At 43.1% G+C, this 17,767-nt stretch overlaps 1 protein-coding gene across 1 annotated transcript; it reads right to left on the bottom strand.

Moving 5' to 3' along the window:
- Positions 1-10,916: 10,916 nt before the first annotated feature.
- RETNLB (resistin like beta) lies at positions 10,917-12,646 on the bottom strand. The gene is made up of 3 exons (XM_050778907.1): positions 12,297-12,646; positions 11,753-11,833; positions 10,917-11,183 (listed from the first exon to the last, which is right to left on the bottom strand). Exons 1-3 carry the CDS (start codon positions 12,421-12,423, stop codon positions 11,056-11,058), a joined length of 336 nt encoding a protein of 111 aa, XP_050634864.1. The 5' UTR covers positions 12,424-12,646; the 3' UTR covers positions 10,917-11,055.
- Between the last annotated feature and the right edge of the window lie 5,121 nt (positions 12,647-17,767).

Raw genomic sequence — 17,767 nt, 5'->3', positions numbered from 1 at the left:
TCTTTTAAGTGTAATAATTCTAGTTAGAGGAGACCAGACCCAATATAGTTTACCAATACGTGTATTTTTCTCTGGGAGTGTACAATTTTACACAATGATTTACAGTCAGTGGGTTATTAACCACTGAAGCAACTCACCATCTGTGCTTATCCTACTAATGCCTCTGGTGTTCATTGCTTACACGAGATAAATAGGCCGTTAAGTGTTGCACCAAGTTCCTCCCCTATGAAACCTGCTGCTTGTCTGTCTTAATCCTGCCAACCAACCATAGGCTAATAAGAGTTCACAAACTTCTTCTCTTAGGATTTTTCATAATTAGTGAAGCCCCTAAGCCATGTGTATAATAACTTTTCTTGATGAAAATCAACTCTTAATCTGTGGTGGGAGGAAACCTACCTTTTGTACCTACGCACACCCAATCTCAGGTGGTGCTCAGCCTCCTCTTCCCTCTCCCTCAGCCCTTCACTCTTGGACTCCCACAAGCACATAGTCACATCTCTACCATTTCTAGCACTTTCTCTCCAGCTGTGGGGCCCTCTCCCAGGTAGATTTGACCATTAGAGAATGACTCTCCTTCTCTATCCTCTTCTTCTTCCTTTAAGGCTGAGCTTCAGGGCTGACCCAAGCAAATACTGTAAACTTTGCCTTGGTAGATTTTCTACCTTAGTTTCTATTGTTCCTTCCATTATACAAACAACACTGTCTGGTAAGCCTCAGAGTGAGACCCTTTCTATGCATGTGTGTATTTAACTAGCAGGATCAGAGGTTTCTGGTCACCTTCACTTTACAGATGAATCGAACGGTAGTATTTGAGGCAGAAAAGACAGGGACATTTTTATAAAAGAGAACTTTCTCAGATTCCCTCAAATCACATCGTGGGCCATGTAAATAGTCTTCATGGCTTAGGCAAGTACTGCTCCTGTGACCTTATAGAACGTCTTCCTGGTGCCTTTTCAGTCTACTTAGGGCCTTACAGGAGTTTTATTCATAATCAAGGGCCTTGTTTTCTACCTCCAGTCCATATACCCAGGGCTTAGGTCCAAGCCTTAGCACTAACATATTCCTTCCCAGATCGATCATGTGCTTCAACATTTCCTCTTTATGGGGTTTGCCAGAGGGAAAAATAAAAATCCCTCTCACCTAAGAGGAGATTTATTGAGCTAAAATAACACTTAATATCTCAAAAGTAGTGTATGCGACAGCTAAAAATAAGGGCTGAATGATGGCTTACTACCTTATCAACGTCTTACCAAATGGTACCCATTATGTTTCTGCTGCACGAACGTGCAGAAGCTGGCTTCTGACTTTCAGAGAGCACACAAGTGAATAGAAGCAGCTGGCGTATAGGCCTGTAAAGCATGATTCACTGGTGGCTCAAATCTCTTCCTGTTGGGGCCAGTTTTATGGTTTCTGCAGAATTAGAAATCTGCCCCTTAAAATAGCTTTCAGATACTTAGTCATTGGCCAATTTAAGCACATGTAAGAAATATGCTTCTGATTGTTAGTGTGTGATGAAGAAGTGTTAACATCAGCTATTGGGAAAATGTTGGCATTCTCCATTACCATTGTGCCTTGATTTAGGTTACAAGCAACCTTGGTGAAAATTAGGGAGTGCAGACGCTTATATGTTAGCTTTAGAATGGAGGTCTCTAGAAGGATAGTATTCCTTTCGAGTGAGAAGTCTGATGATAGAAGCACACATTCTAGTGCAGGATTTCTTAACCCTTGGCCCTCTTGACATTTCATGCAAGGCAATTCTTTGTTGGCAGTGGGGGTTTTACCTATGCATTACATGAAGTTTCTTGACATTTGTGGTCCATTCCCAACTAGATGCCAATATCACTCTGCCTCTGCCAGGTGTGACAACCAACAATGTTTCCAGATATTTCCAAGTTTTCTAGTTGAGAACCACTGTTCTAGTGTAAAGAGAGGATAGCCTGTGCTATTTTAGGTATCTAAAGGGCAGCATCCAAAGCTTATATGGGGTGTATTCAGCATTTGAATACAAATTAAGGAGAACTAAATACACACACACATACACATACACACATTTTGGCCTTACTTTAATTTTTTTCCTGTTTCCTTTCTTGAATGCACAACCTCCCCAACCTTTTTCCACGAATAACAAAATAGCAAAGATTGCTAAATAGCATATAAGTTTCTTAAAATTTTCCTTTGTTCTAGGCCGGGCACAGGGGCTCACGCCTGTAATCCCAGCACTTTGGGAGGCTGAGGTGGGCAGATCACGAGGTCAAGAGATAGAGACCATCCGGGCTAACACGGTGAAACCCTGTCTCTACAAAAATTAAAAAAAAAAAGTCAGCCAGGCATGGTGGCGGGCGCCTGTGGTCCCAGCTACTCCGGAGACCGAGCCAGGAGAATAGCATGAACCCAGGAGGCGGAGCTTGCAGTGAGCCAAGATCGCACCACTGCACTCCAGCCTGGGCGACAGAGCGAGACTCCGTCTCAAAAAAAAACAAAAACAAACAAAAAAAATATTTCCTTTGTTCTCTTTCTGATCATGTTATTTTAGGGACTTGTGTAATAAAAATGAAGTAGTGGTCTGCCTATGTTTGGAGACTTTTTCCCCATATTCCGAGGGCAAAAGTTCAGAACAATGAAAGTATGTTTTGACTTAACCAGTATCATGACTAAAATATAACTTTTTTACACTACGTAATAAGGTCAATGGGAAAGAACATTTGTGGTATTTGTCATTAGATATCTATGTTTTGCTTGAGTCTTCAAAATAAACAATCCAACACTTATCTTAAAAAGTAAAAACCTTTTGGGTTTTTGGGAGGATTGCTCGAGGTCAGGAGTTTGAGACCAGCCTGAGCAACATAGTGATACTTCTTCTCTATAAAAATAAAAACAGCCAAATGTATCAGTGAGCATCCTCTAGAGGGACAAAACTAACAGGATGGATGTATATTTAAGGGGAGTCTATAAAGGAGTATTGACTCACACGATTACAAGGCGAAGTCCCACAATAGGCTGTCTGCAAGCTGAGGAGCAAGGAAGCTAGTCCAAGTCCCAAAACCTGAAAAGTAGGGAAGCTGTCAGTGCAGCCGTCAGGCTGTGGTTGAAGGTCCAAAAGTCTCAAAGCTGAAGAATTTGAGGTCCGATGTTCAAGGGCAGGAAGTGTCCGGAATGGGAGAAAGATGGAGACCAGAAGACTCAGCCAGTCTAGTTTTTCCACGTTCTTCTGCCTGCTTTTATTCTGGCTGTGCTGGCAGCTGATTAGATGGTGCCCACCCAGATTAAGGGTGGGTCTGCCTTCCCCGGTCCACTGACTCAAATGTTAATCTCCTTTGGCAACACCCTCACAGACACACCCAGGAACAATACTTTGCATCCTTCAGTCCAATCAAGTTGACACTCAATATTAACCATCACACAAGTGTGGGAGCATGCATCTGTAGTCCCAGTTACTTAAGAAGCTGAGGCAGGAGGATTGCTTGAGCTCAGAAGTTTGAGGCTGCATTGAGCTATAATCATTCCACTGCATTCCAGCCTGGGAAACAGAGCAAGATTCTATCTCTTAATTTAAAATATGTATATATGATAAAAACCTTCAGAGAAATGAAGTTTTGAGAAGCAAGAGCTGTGCTGCAATGGGTAATGGTTGTAGTGAGGCTGGAGGTGGTGAGGAGAGGAGGCAACAGCACTATAAAATCTAATTTCTGATCCCACCAGGGTTGCTGCATTGGTGTTACCACCCTCCTGTTAGGATGAGAATCTGAAAATCAATCCTACTTTTACGATTCTTCCAAGGAGAGAAATTATGACACCCTACTTGGTGGAACCACGAGCTGAACCACTGTGTGCTAACTGATGTAAGCATTCCCATTTGGAGGAGAAGCATACCCACATTTGTGAGAATGTTTCATGCTGGAGCCATGGGGAAGAAGATATCAGCATTGGATATTGGTCGTGTTTTAACCTTTCTCTTTTTGCCAATACATCCAGTAAGTAGGAATCTTTATTGTTAAGTTTCTGGCGTAGAATTGAAGTAGAATGTCTATGAATCGTGGGTGATAGGCTATGTGATTCTCTAACAGTGGGTGATTTATGCCTTTTCTTACCAGAGATGTGGAGAACCAGTCAGCCTGGGGTAAATGATTGCCCATTACAGAGGGTGGGGAATGAGTGGTCATTGCATGTTTAGTGTCTGAAGCAGGTGATGGTTCATTTGTGCTGCATGCCAGAGGCGGCAGAGTGAAGATTTCTCCCAGTGGTTTGGGATCCTGGGTCATGATTCCCTAGAGGAGCCATGCATTCAGGGATTGGCCTTGGAGACATCAGAAAGCTATAGGAAGAGTCACCACCTGCCTTTGATACCTGCCACCTTCTCTCTCATTTGCCCTTAGGACAAAGACTCATCTGTGCTTTCTTGAGTATTTTACAACATGATGAATAAGTGAATAAAACTCAGGGGGCTCTCTTATGACATCATTAGAGGATCCGCTTCCAGATTCTCGGGGAAAAAACACTTAAGTCCCATGTAAGGGGGACTGAACAGTTAAGTATAGTGTGTCGGCCTGACTCTAAGAGTGAGTCTTAAGCACTCAGCTCTGCTAGAAGAATCTGTGGTCAGGTGGTACTTATATTTCACTCAGAGGTCTACAACTTATGCCTAAAAAATTCCTCATATTATGCCGAATGTCTCCTTGCACTTGTGACATAGAGATTCTACATACTGGGAAGAATCTGAGGCAATTGTATAGGAATTCCCCCATGGAAGGAGCATCATAGTAGTCTAAAGGGGAATTACATGCCAGGCTCCTTCAGTGGAGGATGTGGTGAGAAAACTGACCACCTGTAAAAAGCGCATAAATGAACCATGCCTTTTTTCCCTGATGCCTTGACACCTTGAGGCCTTGCTGACCCTGATCCTGGTGGGACTGCCCCCACCTAAGTTAGCTAATTCCCTGCCTAAGTTAGCAAACAACTCATCTTCCCTTCCTTTTATATGCAAAACAACCAAACCATGGCTATAACTTCACCCACCTCCTTTACTGGGGTCTCACTCTCTAGGCTACTCTCTACCTGTGCTAATCGCCATAGGGCCAGGTGTCAGACAACTAGGGGCAGACCCTAGGTCTCAGAGCCTGCTGAAATTATTCAGGCTAGCCAATCCTAAACTTTCTAACCCTGTCTCCTGTGTTCTTTCCCATGGAAATCAAAATAAAGGCCTTGCCACATTTTCCCCTTTCTCCCTCTGCCTCCCGACCCACCATTGTGCTTCTCCATGTGGCTCCCCATCGCCTGGCATGCCTCCTTCTCTTGGAATCTGTGAATATAATCATCTTTTCCATGGCAGTAATTTCCTGATGTGTTGGCCTTGCCACACCTAAATAATCATGGAACCTATATTTTAAAGTAGTGATTGGTGATCAGAGAAGTGATGTCTAGATTATCCAGGTTGCTCCCAAGCCAAGACAAAGCATATGTGCCTCGATGTTTAGAGAATGCTATAGATGGTGACCATGCACAGAGCATGTGTACAGTTTTACTTCTCTGTACCTCTAGTGCTGAGAACAAACAGAGCCTGGAACACTGTGGCCCTATATTTGTTGAAGACTGAGATGATGGTGGTGAGGGTGGAAAGCTGATTTCAGTTCTTCTGGTACTCTCTAGGGCCTCCCCTTCAAGCAGAAGTTGGAACACTTGACGTGGAGGTAACATCCTATGAAAAGAGAAGACCTAGGTCAGAGACTACTAGCACCAAGGACACAACACTGAGAGATGCCACAGGCAGAGAGACCTGAGTTAAAAAGTTATGGTTTGGATGAGTGGGGTGGAGATTTCCTGGTTGTGATCAGAGTTTTGTGGCCTTCATGGCCCCCAGACTGAGCTCTCACCCCCCTTTTCTTAGATGAGGTGGCAGCAGTGGGCAGCAGTTGACTCTAGCAGATTGCAATGACCTTGACTCATGGTTTCCCCTGGGCATCCCATGAGTCACAGGCATGGCCACAGGAACGTCTGCTGCTGATGTGCCCTGCATGGCATGGACAGTGGTGGAGGGGGCAAGAACATCAGAGATCTTTTTGTCTTTTCTTTATTTATTTATCTATTTTTTTTGAGATGGAGTCTTGCTCTGTTGCCCAGGCTGGAGTGTAGTGGTGTGATCTCGGCTCACTGCAAGCTCCACCTCCCAGGTTCACACCATTCTCCTGCCTCAGCCTCCAGAGTAGCTGGGACTACAGGCACCCGCCACCACCCCCGGCTAATTTTTTGTATTTTTAGTAGAGACAGGGTTTCACCATGTTAGCCAGGATGGTCTCGATCTCCTGACTTCATGATCCACCCACCTCGGGCTCCCAAAGTGCTGGGATTACAGGCATGAGCCACTGCGCCCGGCCGAACATCAGAGATCTTAAGAGAAGACCTCCTGCAATTTTCTTTTGTCCTGTAAAGTAGTCTCGCTTCTAATGGGGTCGAAACAGTGTGGGAGTAGATTGGGAAAGCGAGATGGAAGACAATGGGGAACAGAAACATTTGGGATGTGGGAGATTTAGGAAGAAAGGAGAGAGTGAGAATAAACCTCAGATCCCTAAGTAGCCCCTTGGGATGAAAAGATGGACAGGGAAATTATGGGCATTGGGGTTGTGACTCAATCCAGCAACAGTACAGTCCTGGGGCTGGGGCCAGCCTGCTGTACAGTGATGGGCTGGCAGCCTAAGCTCAGCACGTGGGAATGAGCATGGGGGAAGCAAGCCCCTTTAACTTCACACAGTGACTTACCTGAGGGGCAGGAGGGCAGGTTGCTTTCATTAGTGATGTTGGTTCAGGAGAGATGTTTTGGTCAGCCTGAGGGATTGCATTCTGTGGGAAGACATAAAGAGCAAGCACAGGGGCTTTCACTGGCCAATCCCATATCTGCTCATGCAAATAAGCCACTGTGTCCCAGAATCAAGTCACATCAATAGTTGAGTGCTGTTAAGCAAATTGCACAACTTTTCTAAGCCTCTGTTTCCTCTTCCGTGAAATGCAAAATATAACAGTGCTTATCTCACAGGATTGTAGTAAGGAGTTAATAACGTAATAATAGAATATCTAAAGGTACCTAACACATAGTAAATGTTCAAGAATGCTAGGCATAGTCCTTACCAATGCCATTGCCATTGATTCTAAGAGTCCCAAAAAGCATACAGAGGGCAGTGAGTGGAGGACACATCTTCCAGTTAGAGATTGGAATCTGGGGATGGGTTAGGAAATGGCTTGTGGTCTAATAACAGGATTGAGAGTCAGGGATATAACTTCCACCCTCATCCCCATATCAATTACCCAGTTTGCTGAGAGCAACTCTAATATTTTTGCTCACAACTAACCGTAAGGAGCACTAGGCATCCCCTGCAGGCATAGTTGGAGAAGGAGGATGAGAAGAAGGAGGTAGAAAGAGGTCTGTGTTTTGTAAAAAGGCAGCATCCTGAGCTGAAGGTAAAAATGAAGAGAAGATGAAAAGCAGCTCCTGGGTTCATAGGGGAGGGGAGGGAAAGCAGCAGGGAAGGTAGGAACAGGTACTGTAGGGAGCAGGGAAGAGGCAGCTGTCATGCTTGGGAGGCCTGGGTCCCCTTCCAGCACTCCTACGAAGCAGAGATGTCAGGAAGGTAGCCTTGCTCAGGTTCACCTGCCAGACTGAGGAAGGAGCTGATAATGATGGGAGGACAGGGACTTTTCCCATCTGGCAGTGTGTCTGGTGTGGCATTCTCCCCCCTCCACCAACACACACTCTGGCAATACCTAGGAACTAAGGTAGTCTGGGAGGGTCAAACTTTTAGAATGAGCCTGGGACAATCTCCAGTGTGTGTCCTGAGAGGTCCCAGTTGCTGTCGCTCTGGTTCTCTGCCTAAGGAATTCTTCCTGCTTTTCTTTCTCCTCTCTTTTTTTCTTGGCAGCCCCACAAGGTCGGTGGCTACTTTGCCAGAAATCGCCCAATTGGATGATATGCCTCATTATAGGCCTTTTGTTCATTCCTTCACTGGGAAAAGGTGCAGAGAGTATGATCTAAGGGCCCTTATTGTCATCTATTCAGATAACATGACATTGCCCTTGACTAATTCTCTCCATAGACCAATAACAAAAAATTCCAGCTGGGGGAGACATAGAATTAGAATGGAGGCTCCATTAAGGCAGTAATCTTTTCCTATTTCAGCAACCACTGCAGCCCAGTGCCTTTGTATACAGAATTTAATAAATGTTTGTTAAATGCGTGAATAAGAATACTTTTTATTTAGTTAAGAAGAAAAATAGTTTCAGTTATTTCAGAGTTTGTTCAGTGGTAGAATAACGTGGTTACAGCCCCAGGTTCTTTTTCCTCTTTCTGCTTCACCATGCTTACAGTTTTGGCTCAAAAGTCACAGGGTGATTGAACTAACTCCATGGACACAAGATAGCTGCCACAGCTCCAGACATCACATCCTCACACCAACAGCCCAAGCAAGAAGGGACATGGACAATTTTGAGTCTCTGTTTTTAATTCAAGAAATGAATTCTTTCTCGGGAGGCCCAAGCAGAACTTTCCCATGTCTTCTTGGTCTGATTTGGGTCACCTGCCACCCCATGCAACCCCCCTCCACGCAAAGGTGGCTAGAAAAAGAAAGATTTGGCCAAGAGAAGTAAAAGTTCTATTATTGGTTTAACTAATATTTTATCCTTCAGGACCAGACACATCAATACCCGGAATGACATTAAGATTCTGTTAACACTGAGAAAGGGGAAATGGGCCACCAAGTGGGCAGCTAATTATATCGGACAAAGCTACAAAATCTACTTTTGCTTCTGCTATTGTTAACCTCTCTGACCTCCATCTTCACTCTCTGGCTTTTCTTTCTCGGAGTGCCCTCTGATGAACAGCTATTTCTCCTACTGACACCTTGAGAATGAAACCCAGGGATTTCCGTTTAAAATAACATTTGTTCCTCAACGACCAGGATTGAGGTAAAGGAAGAGGAATAGAAAGCAAAAGAAGGAGCTGACTCAGACTCAGAGCTGGACCCAGTAGTAGGCACATTGTTCATTGTAACTCCTCCACGGGCCAGGCACTGTGCTATGCACTGGGGAGTCAGTGGTGTGCAAGTTAGGTAAAGTTTTCTCTTTCGTGGATTACATGTTCCAGTGCAAGAGATAGTGAATATATTGGTAAATAGACTATGAAGTCAACACTGAGAAGCATCATGAAAAAAAAATTTAAAACACAGGGCAAGAGGTAGAGGTGATGGCAAAGGTTTTCTGAAAAATAATTGAACACTGACCTTGTGTGTGAGAACTGTGTAACTATCGGGGAGACAGGACATAGGAAGGCCTTAAGGTGGGAGGGTGGCTGTGACAGAGAATATCGAGAATGCAGATATACCAGGGTGAGCAAGGGTCAGAAATGAAGTTAGAGATATCGCCAGTGACCAGGGGATGCAGGATTTAGTTGACCTTGAGATTTTATTTTTTCATGTAATGGAAATCACTAGAGTTGAACAGGAAAGTGGCATTATCTGTTTTGTATTCTAAAAGACTCACTGCAGTTGCTATAAATAGGAGTATAGCTATTATTATAATAATTAACAGTATATATTTGAACAGAACAGTTATAACAAATTTTTATAAGTAATTAATAAACCCAAACAATATTTCATAATTATATTTTGTAACATGAGAAAGATAGAGCTTCTCCTCCCACCCAAGTAGTTTATATACTCATGGACAAATAACTTTGTTTGGCTAGAGTGAGATAAAGTCTAGAACCATTATATTCCTATATTTCTTTTTTTTTTTTTTTTTTTGCGATGGAGTCTTGCTCTGTTGCCCAGGCTGGAGGCTGGAGTGCAGTGGCATGATCACAGCTCACTGCAACCTCTGCCTCACAGGTTCAAGCAATTTTTCTGCCTCAGGCTCCTGAGTAGCTGGGACTACAGGCACGAGCCACCATGCCTGGCTAATTTTTTTGTATTTTTAATGGAGACGGGGTTTCACCAGGTTGGCCAGACTGGTCTCGAACTCCTGACCTCAAGTGATCCACCTGCCTTAGCCTCCCAAAGTGCTGGGATTACAGGCATAAGCCACCACACCCAGCCATTCTTAGTATTTCTTTTCATAGTTGTCAGTTTTGACATATCCACTTCTTAGAATTAAGTAGATAGAAAGAAAAAGTATTTATTGTAGTAATGCCATTCAATTTGTCCAAATTCCTTTTGAATGATTTGTCAACAATCTCACACACCACCTTACTATTACAAATTATTTTTGGTAATTCATCAATTGACAACTGGATTATATCCTCCTCCAACCCTATAAAGACCAAACCATGGAAGCCTCCCGAGCTGTGAAAGGACTTGTTACCCCGTCACTGGATCATTCATACACTCAACATGGATGCCCATCTTTTTAATCATTTCTTGTTTGGCATTCTGCAGATTTTTATATTCCAAGATAATAAGATTCAGTGACAGGTGAGGGCTGTGGTTTTCTTTTGTTATGTGGTAGAAAGGCAATGGTGTGAAAGAAGTCACCTTGATCAAAGCACATCTCAGGCACTTGAATTTAGTCAAGAGTACATACACATACTGAAAATCTAGAACTAGATTCCCTTGAAGCTACCCCTGCTTGCCCATCCCTTGAAAAGTCTTCTCACACATAGCGCAGAGCCTGTTTTTCTAGTTGGTGAGCTCTGTAGGGGTGTGTTATTTTATTTCTCTTTACCCCATACCAAGCAATATGCCTGGCACAGCCATCTTTTTGTTAAAAAATGAGGGAAGTGGGGTTTGGAGTGTCTGTTTGCTTTTCCCATTCTCCCCATATCTTTCCTAACTTCCCATCCCACTTCCCAAACTGAGATGTCACCACTGGGACACTGACAGCATTTTCTGGCCAGGGGAGTCCCAAGCTGGGGACCATAACAGTGATAACATAAACACAGAGAGGTATAAAATTTGTCTTTATTACCCAACAATCAGGACTGGAACAAATGAAGGGGTATGTTTGAGTTAGATTTCCTGGTTGAGACCCTGGTTTCATTACTGTCACGGTCACTAAACTGAGTTCTCAGCCTCCTCCCTCTCAGGCCAGGTAGCAGCAGCGGGCAGTGGTCCAGTCCATCACACTGCACTGGCAGTGGCAGGTGGTTCCCCCCTGAACATCCCACGAACCACAGCCATAGCCACAAGCACAGCCAGTGACACTCATCCCTGCATGGGCACATGAAGCACAGCCATCAGAGCTCTTGGAATGTAAGAGGAGGAAGGGCAACCCACAACCATCTTTCAGCACTGTGCAGTCAGGGGTAGAGCTAGGTTTCGTGGGGCCTCAAGTTCATTCAACTTTAAGAGCTCATTTCAAGAAAAGAAATACAGATATCACAAAAACAAATATTTGGGGCCATGAAAGAGACTTATGCAAGTGAGAGACTTGGAACTTGGGAGTTTCAATTTTCTTCGATTTGTGATAAATTCACCTCTCTGTTGGCCCCTACCCATCAAAACAGGGGAATAGATTGGAAAGACAAATGAAGGATGTGATCATTATGGGACAATGGAGGAGAGGAAGGGCTGAGAAACAGGGGCATGAAGTGAAAGGGTGAAAGGAAGGGGCAGAAGCCCACGATCCCCCAGTAGCATCCTTCAGGGAAACAAGAATGGGTAAGGGGTCTCTAGCAGGGTGCCAGGGTGATACAGACCTGAGGTGGGGGATGGTGTAGGTGCAGGGAGGGACAGGGGAGGACACGGGGCATCTTACTTACCCTCAGGGAGTTACTCACCAGCAGGGCAAGAGGCCAGCCTGCCTTGGCTCTTGACACTAGTACACGAGAGCTTCTTGCTTACGGGAGAGGGACTGTACTCTGAGTAGGAACGAAGAAGGGGTATATAGCCCATGAGCTATCCTCCCTATAATCCCCTTCCAAATCATCTTCTACCTCGGAGGTGACACTGTGTCCAGAATCAGGCTACTCATCAACTTTTAAGGTTTAGTTTCCTCATTTTTAAAGGGGAAGTAATAGTTGTCCTTGCCTCATAAAATGGTTGTGGGAATTAAATGAACTAATCTACATAAAGCTCGGATTATACCTGGTTCATAATGAGTGTTCATAAATTACAGCTACCATTCTCCACGTCTTCCTCCTCATCAGGAAAACCTTAGCTTTTAGCCAAGAGTTCAAACAGGGTTAGGATAGTGTAGAAAGCCCTCATCAGGGGTTGGGCTTGGTTGGGATCTTGGGACAGGATAGAGACGAAGCTGGAGTTTAAGAACAGGAGAAATGAGCAAGGGTCAGCCCCCCGCTTCCTCCTACGCCAGTCAGTTACCTAGACGGTTGAGAATATCCTTGATCTTCTTATCCATAACGGAGTCTAAGGAACACTGAGTACTCCCTGGGATGATCAGCTGGAGAAGGGGGATGAGGATGAGAAGGTGGCAAGAGGAAGGCCCCATCCTGTACAGAGTCAGTGTCCTGGGGCTGGGAGAAAAGATGGAAGGCAGCTTAGATCTCTGAGCTCCTGGGTGGTGGTAAAGGAAAGAAGACAACGTGGTTAGTTTCCAGGGAGTAAAGATGGAAGAACAGCACCATCAGTACTGGATCTCTTTAGGCGCTTTGGAGAAGCAGGTAGGGTTGCTGAAGAACAGACTTACTCACCAAAACTTTCAGAGAAGGTCTGCAAGGACTAGCCAGGCAAGGGTGTTTTAATATGCCTGGTATTAACCTGGGCATCTTTAATATGCAAGCACACACACACGTAAACACACTCCCAGCACATTTTCAAAGACCTGTGCCAGCTAGGGTGACAGGTGACTGTGATAAACTTTGGAGTGTTCATGAGAAGCAACAGCTGCCTTTGCTCTGGATTGCTGCCGAGGGAGGCCTCCTGCCTGTTTGTTCTCCTTCTCCTTTCTTCTTGGCAACCCGATAAGGCTAGCACCTGGGCCTTCTGTCGCCTGCCGGTATTACAGGCTTCTTGTTTGATCCTTCATCAGGAAGAGGTTACTTTGCAGTTAACAAACAAATTAATCCACCCATCATCTATCCCAAACCCAAGTGTAAGCTCTGTCTTATCCCTGTTGGCTGAGGGAGGGCCCTACTCGTCACCTGTTCAGACACCATTTTATTGTCCCTGGTTAATCTCATTCATAGGAAAGTCACAGAAAGACTAATTAATCCTAATTATTTAAAATAAGGAAGTTCAGTATTTGCTTAACTAGAAGCGTGGTTTATGATTCCAGAGTTCTTCCAGGGGCTCGTAAAGTTCTCCTTTTTCCCCCACCATTCTCAGCTAATCTTTCGATCTTGTCTCTTCATAGCCACAAGGTAGAAGGTGCCACATCCTCAGCCCAGAACCTGAGCAGGAAAGAAGGAGTGGGGCAAGGCCACTTTCTTTGGGGGCTTTACCTTTTCATTTTGAGAGCAGGATCTTTCCCTAGAAGCTCAAGAAGACTTCCCCTTACATTTCACTGTTTGGTTCTAGGTCACACAACCTCCCTTTCTGTCAGCTATGGCTGAAAAAGAGAGCTGGGCTTCACAATTCCTTATCCAAGACCTGGGGCCCAGGTGTGTTTCAGAACTCAGAATGTTCCAGATTATGGAAGGAGCAAATTCTCTGTATTATGTTATACCACTAAGGAGGTTGGGGGCAGCACTCTGCAGTCTAAATAGTCTGCAAAATAGTCTGCTGCAAAATGTATGAATATTAATGCAGGATAAATAAAGACCATAAACAGCCTCACACTAGGCCATGCCAAGTTTTTCTGCCAAATGAACCTCAAATTTAGGACAGAAAAATTTCATTTTTAGAGGCTTTTAGATTTTAGAATAATGGATAAGGGATTGAGGACTTTGAGGATTCACATATGGCCAAGAGGAGTGAGGATGCCATGATTCCTCATCTAGGATGGGGCATGTGGCCACCATGAATAAATAAAATTTAAAGAACAGCAGATGAAGAAGCAGAGAAAGGGGCCATGTGTTGTGGCTCATGCCCATAATTCCAATAGTTTAAGAGGTTGAGTCAGGAGGATCTCTTGACCACAAGAGTTAAAGACCGGCCTGGGCAACATAGTGAGACTCTGTCTGTTAAAAAAAAAAAAAAAAAATTGCTGGGTGTGGTGACATGCATCTGTGGTCCCAGCTACGTAGGAGACTGAGGCAGGAGGATCACTTGAGCCTCGAGGTTGCAGTGAGCTGAGATTGTCCCATTGCACTCCAGCCTGGGTGACAAAGCAAGACTTTGCCTCAAAAATAAATAAAATAAAATAAAATAAGAAGCAGAAAAAGGCAGTTAGGTGACTATTCCTGGAGGCAGTCAGAGCTGGAAAAGTTGGGCTGTACTTCTGTGGCCAGCCTTTCTACCCACTTTCCTGGAGATGCCCTCTAATGAACAGCTATTACTTGTACATATCTCTCTCAGGCAACTTTGAGAAATGAGGCCTAGGGATGCCAGCAAAAAGGCAAGGATGCTTCCTCAATTACCAGACAGGTGTTGAAGAGAAGAAAAATGCGACTGGAGAATAAGAAAGAGCATACACTTGGATTTGGGATAGATGATGGGTTGATTAATTTGTTTGTTAATTCAATGAATATTTGTAGAGCTTCTCTTTACCAGCTCTAGCTCTGGTGACTCAGTGGCAGACAACGTAGATAAGATTTTTGTCCTTTTGTTACTACATTCTAATGGAGGAGATAAATACAGTATGTGTATATATATATATATATGGTCAAGTATTGAGAAATACTCTAAAGAAAAATAAGTCAGGACAAGGCAATAGGTGTGCCACTGTGCTATTGCCCATAACGCAGTATGTTCAGGAAAGGTGTCTCAGAAAAGGTAACAATGACCTGAAGAAGTGAGGGGGTGAATCATAGGAAAACCTGGGACAAATGTTCTAGCCTATGGAACAAGTATAAAGAGCCCACGGCAAAGAGATGTTGGTGTGTTGAAGGAATGACAACAATGGCAATATGGCCAGAATGAAGTATGGGGGGAGAGGCCAGAAAAGAGGTCAGAGAGCTGACCAGGGCCAGATTATAGAGAACTTGTAAGCCAATGTAAGGGCTTTGGGTTTTATTATAAATTTGACAGCAAATTATTGTAGTGTTTTGTTCAGGGGAGTGACATAAAATGATTTATGGTTTTCTAATGCTTAATTTTTCTCTTTTTTTTTGGAGATAGGGTCTAGTTCTGTCACCCAAGCTGGAGTGCAGTGGTGTGATCATGGCACTACAGCCTTGAACTCCTGGGCTCAAGTGATCCTTGTGCCTAAGCCTTCCAAGTAGCTGAGACTATAATAGTGTGCCACCATACCAAGCTGTTTTAAAAAAATTTTTTTTGAAGAGACAAGGCCTTATTATGTTGCCTAGGCTAGTCTTAAATGCCTGAGCTCAAGTGATCCCCCCATCTTGCTTCCCAAAGGTGAAACTGCAGTTGTGACCCACTGTGCCTGGCCCTGATTAATGTTTTATAAAGCTTACTATGGCCACGGTGGAAGAGACACCGTGGAGGTAAAACAGGTAAGAGGTAAGCAGGGAAAGCAGGCAGCAGGCTTCTACAGAGTTCTAGGTCTCGGAGAGTAATCAAGGAAGGAGTGAGAACGGAGCCTCCACAGGGTTTGCTGATGGATGCAAGGTGTAGAAGAAACAGAGAAGTACAGATCTAGAGTTTTGTTTTGAATAACTTATTGAAGAGTGCTGCTATTTACTGAAATGGGGTTCCCTGGGAGAACAGTAGATATGGTGGGAACATAACATCATATTTGATCATAGTCAATTTAATGTGCCTATTAGAAATGTAGGGGGAGCTGTGGCATACAGAGTTAGGTATACAAATCTGGGATCCAGGGAAACAGTAGGAGTTGGAGATACAAATTTGCAAGTAACCAGTACACAGGTGGATCTATGTGCAGAGATACTCAATGGGAAAAAAGAAATATATTTGTTTTGAGTGAGGCACATAAAGAAAGCAGAAGACTGGGCAGTGGATGAGGAGAAACATATAGGTTTAGAAATATGAATTAAGCTGCATCAACTAATCAGTTTGTTGGGAATTGCAACAAAAGAGAAGAGGACAGGAACACTCAAGAGTGCTCCTGGGTTACAATGAGCTTGGACAGCAGGGATAGTGGTCACCTCCGGGGAACACTTGTAGTCAGTGGCATGTTTAGCATACTTGACACCCAGAGGGGATCACTTTTTAATACTGCTGTCCTTTATATAGCAAAATCATTGTCAGTAATAATTATGTAATGATCAGTAATAGAGCTATTATTTTTGATTCATTCTCTGGTTTTAAAACAAGAAAATAACTATCAGAAAGGATAAATTGTAACTTTAAATATATCATTTAAATTCAGTACAATATTTTACATACGAATTAAAATTTGCACTTACCAAACAAAAATATCATACCTCACAGTTTGTACTGTTTCAATATAAATTTTAAACACAATTAAACTTCACATAATCATATAGAATGATCAAATGTCTCCATAATTAAAGTTGGGTTAATTTGTCCTTACATCACTGGGCTACATTGTTTCTTTAGAATCTACTGTTTAAATTCAGGAATATGTAATAACACAGGAATTGGAGACAAACCTTTCGAAACAAACTTGGATATTGAATTGTTATGATCTTACTTTAGAAACTAAGATGTGTAGCTGAGGCCAAGTACGTTGGCGCCAACTGTATAACTGGAAGTTCTCTGAATTAATTTTCACGTAGAACACAATGTTTATTAAAATATAAGTAATAAAAATGTGCTAAACTGAACCTTACATATATACTGTTAAAACTCAACAGTAATCACAGCAATTGTTTAGAACTTCAATTCACAATGTTTTGGGGGATGAATATTTTACCATTGATATGATTTAGAATTGCCATGCATGGTGATAATGAAGAGCAGATTAACTTTTATTGGCTTTATTATTGCTTTTGAATTCTCTATGGATATTGCATCCTGCTTCTAGCCAGCGTCCCCACCCTTGGTAGTCGCTGCTGATGGTATGAGGACATTGCCTGAGATTAGTCATTTTATCATAAGTTCAGGAATGCTGAGGTAGAAGCTCAGCATTCCTGGAAAATATTCAGAAAAATCCTACACAAAGAGATGAAAGAAACATCTTTATACTTCCAGAATTTGTAGATAAACCCAGTGGAGACTTTTAAACATTCTCCTCTCCCTTAGAGCTACCTTGTTCCTAAGAGTGCACTCCTCTCCCAACGACCTAACTGTGGAGGTAACTGTACTTGTTCATAATGCAGGATGTTCAGGGAAGGGGTCTCAGAAAAGGTAACAATGACCTTTTAAATCATATCTCCTTTCCCCCATTCGATTCTCCACTGACTATACTGTGTTTCATTTAATTTTATATACACAGAGTTTGAAAAGTTACTAGCATAGTGCTCCAGCTGAAAAAGAAAATAAAAAGAGGGACCATAAACCTGGGTATGGGCAACTGGGAAAGGTAAAGGCAGAGAAGATGGAGATGAAGCTAACAGACTCATCTGTTTCAGGCTAAGCTAAGGCACAGCTGTGACCATGTCCTATGACTAAGTCCTATGACTTCTCATACATGGGAGCAGCGGGCTTCAGCATAGAATGTGGAATTCTGAAGGTGCATTGTGTTAGAAGTTAATATCAAAGCTTCTCTTTTTATTTAGTTTTTCCTTAAACATTTTCTATTTTTGTATGTTTTATCATGAACATAATGTGTATTATATGTTTATAGTTCATTAACTACATTTGAATATAAGTTGAATTATTTTTAATTCTTGATGTATCTGGGA

This window comes from Macaca thibetana, chromosome 2 (assembly GCF_024542745.1).
Source record: "Macaca thibetana thibetana isolate TM-01 chromosome 2, ASM2454274v1, whole genome shotgun sequence".
Taxonomy (NCBI): domain Eukaryota; kingdom Metazoa; phylum Chordata; class Mammalia; order Primates; family Cercopithecidae; genus Macaca; species Macaca thibetana.
The sequence above is the reverse complement of the archived record's forward strand: the minus strand, read 5'-3'. Positions and strand labels throughout refer to the sequence as shown.

Excerpts from the sequence above, each read along its gene's own strand:
- RETNLB (XM_050778907.1), bottom strand. The coding sequence starts at position 12,423 with ATGGGGCCTTCCTCTTGCCACCTTCTCATCCTCATCCCCCTTCTCCAG. Across the intron at positions 11,834-12,296 it reads GGATATTCTCAACCGTCTAG|AGTACAGTCCCTCTCCCGTA; the intron begins GTAACTGACTGG and ends GTTCCTACTCAG. Across the intron at positions 11,184-11,752 it reads GCTGGCCTCTTGCCCTGCTG|GGATGAGTGTCACTGGCTGT; the intron begins GTGAGTAACTCC and ends GTGCCCATGCAG.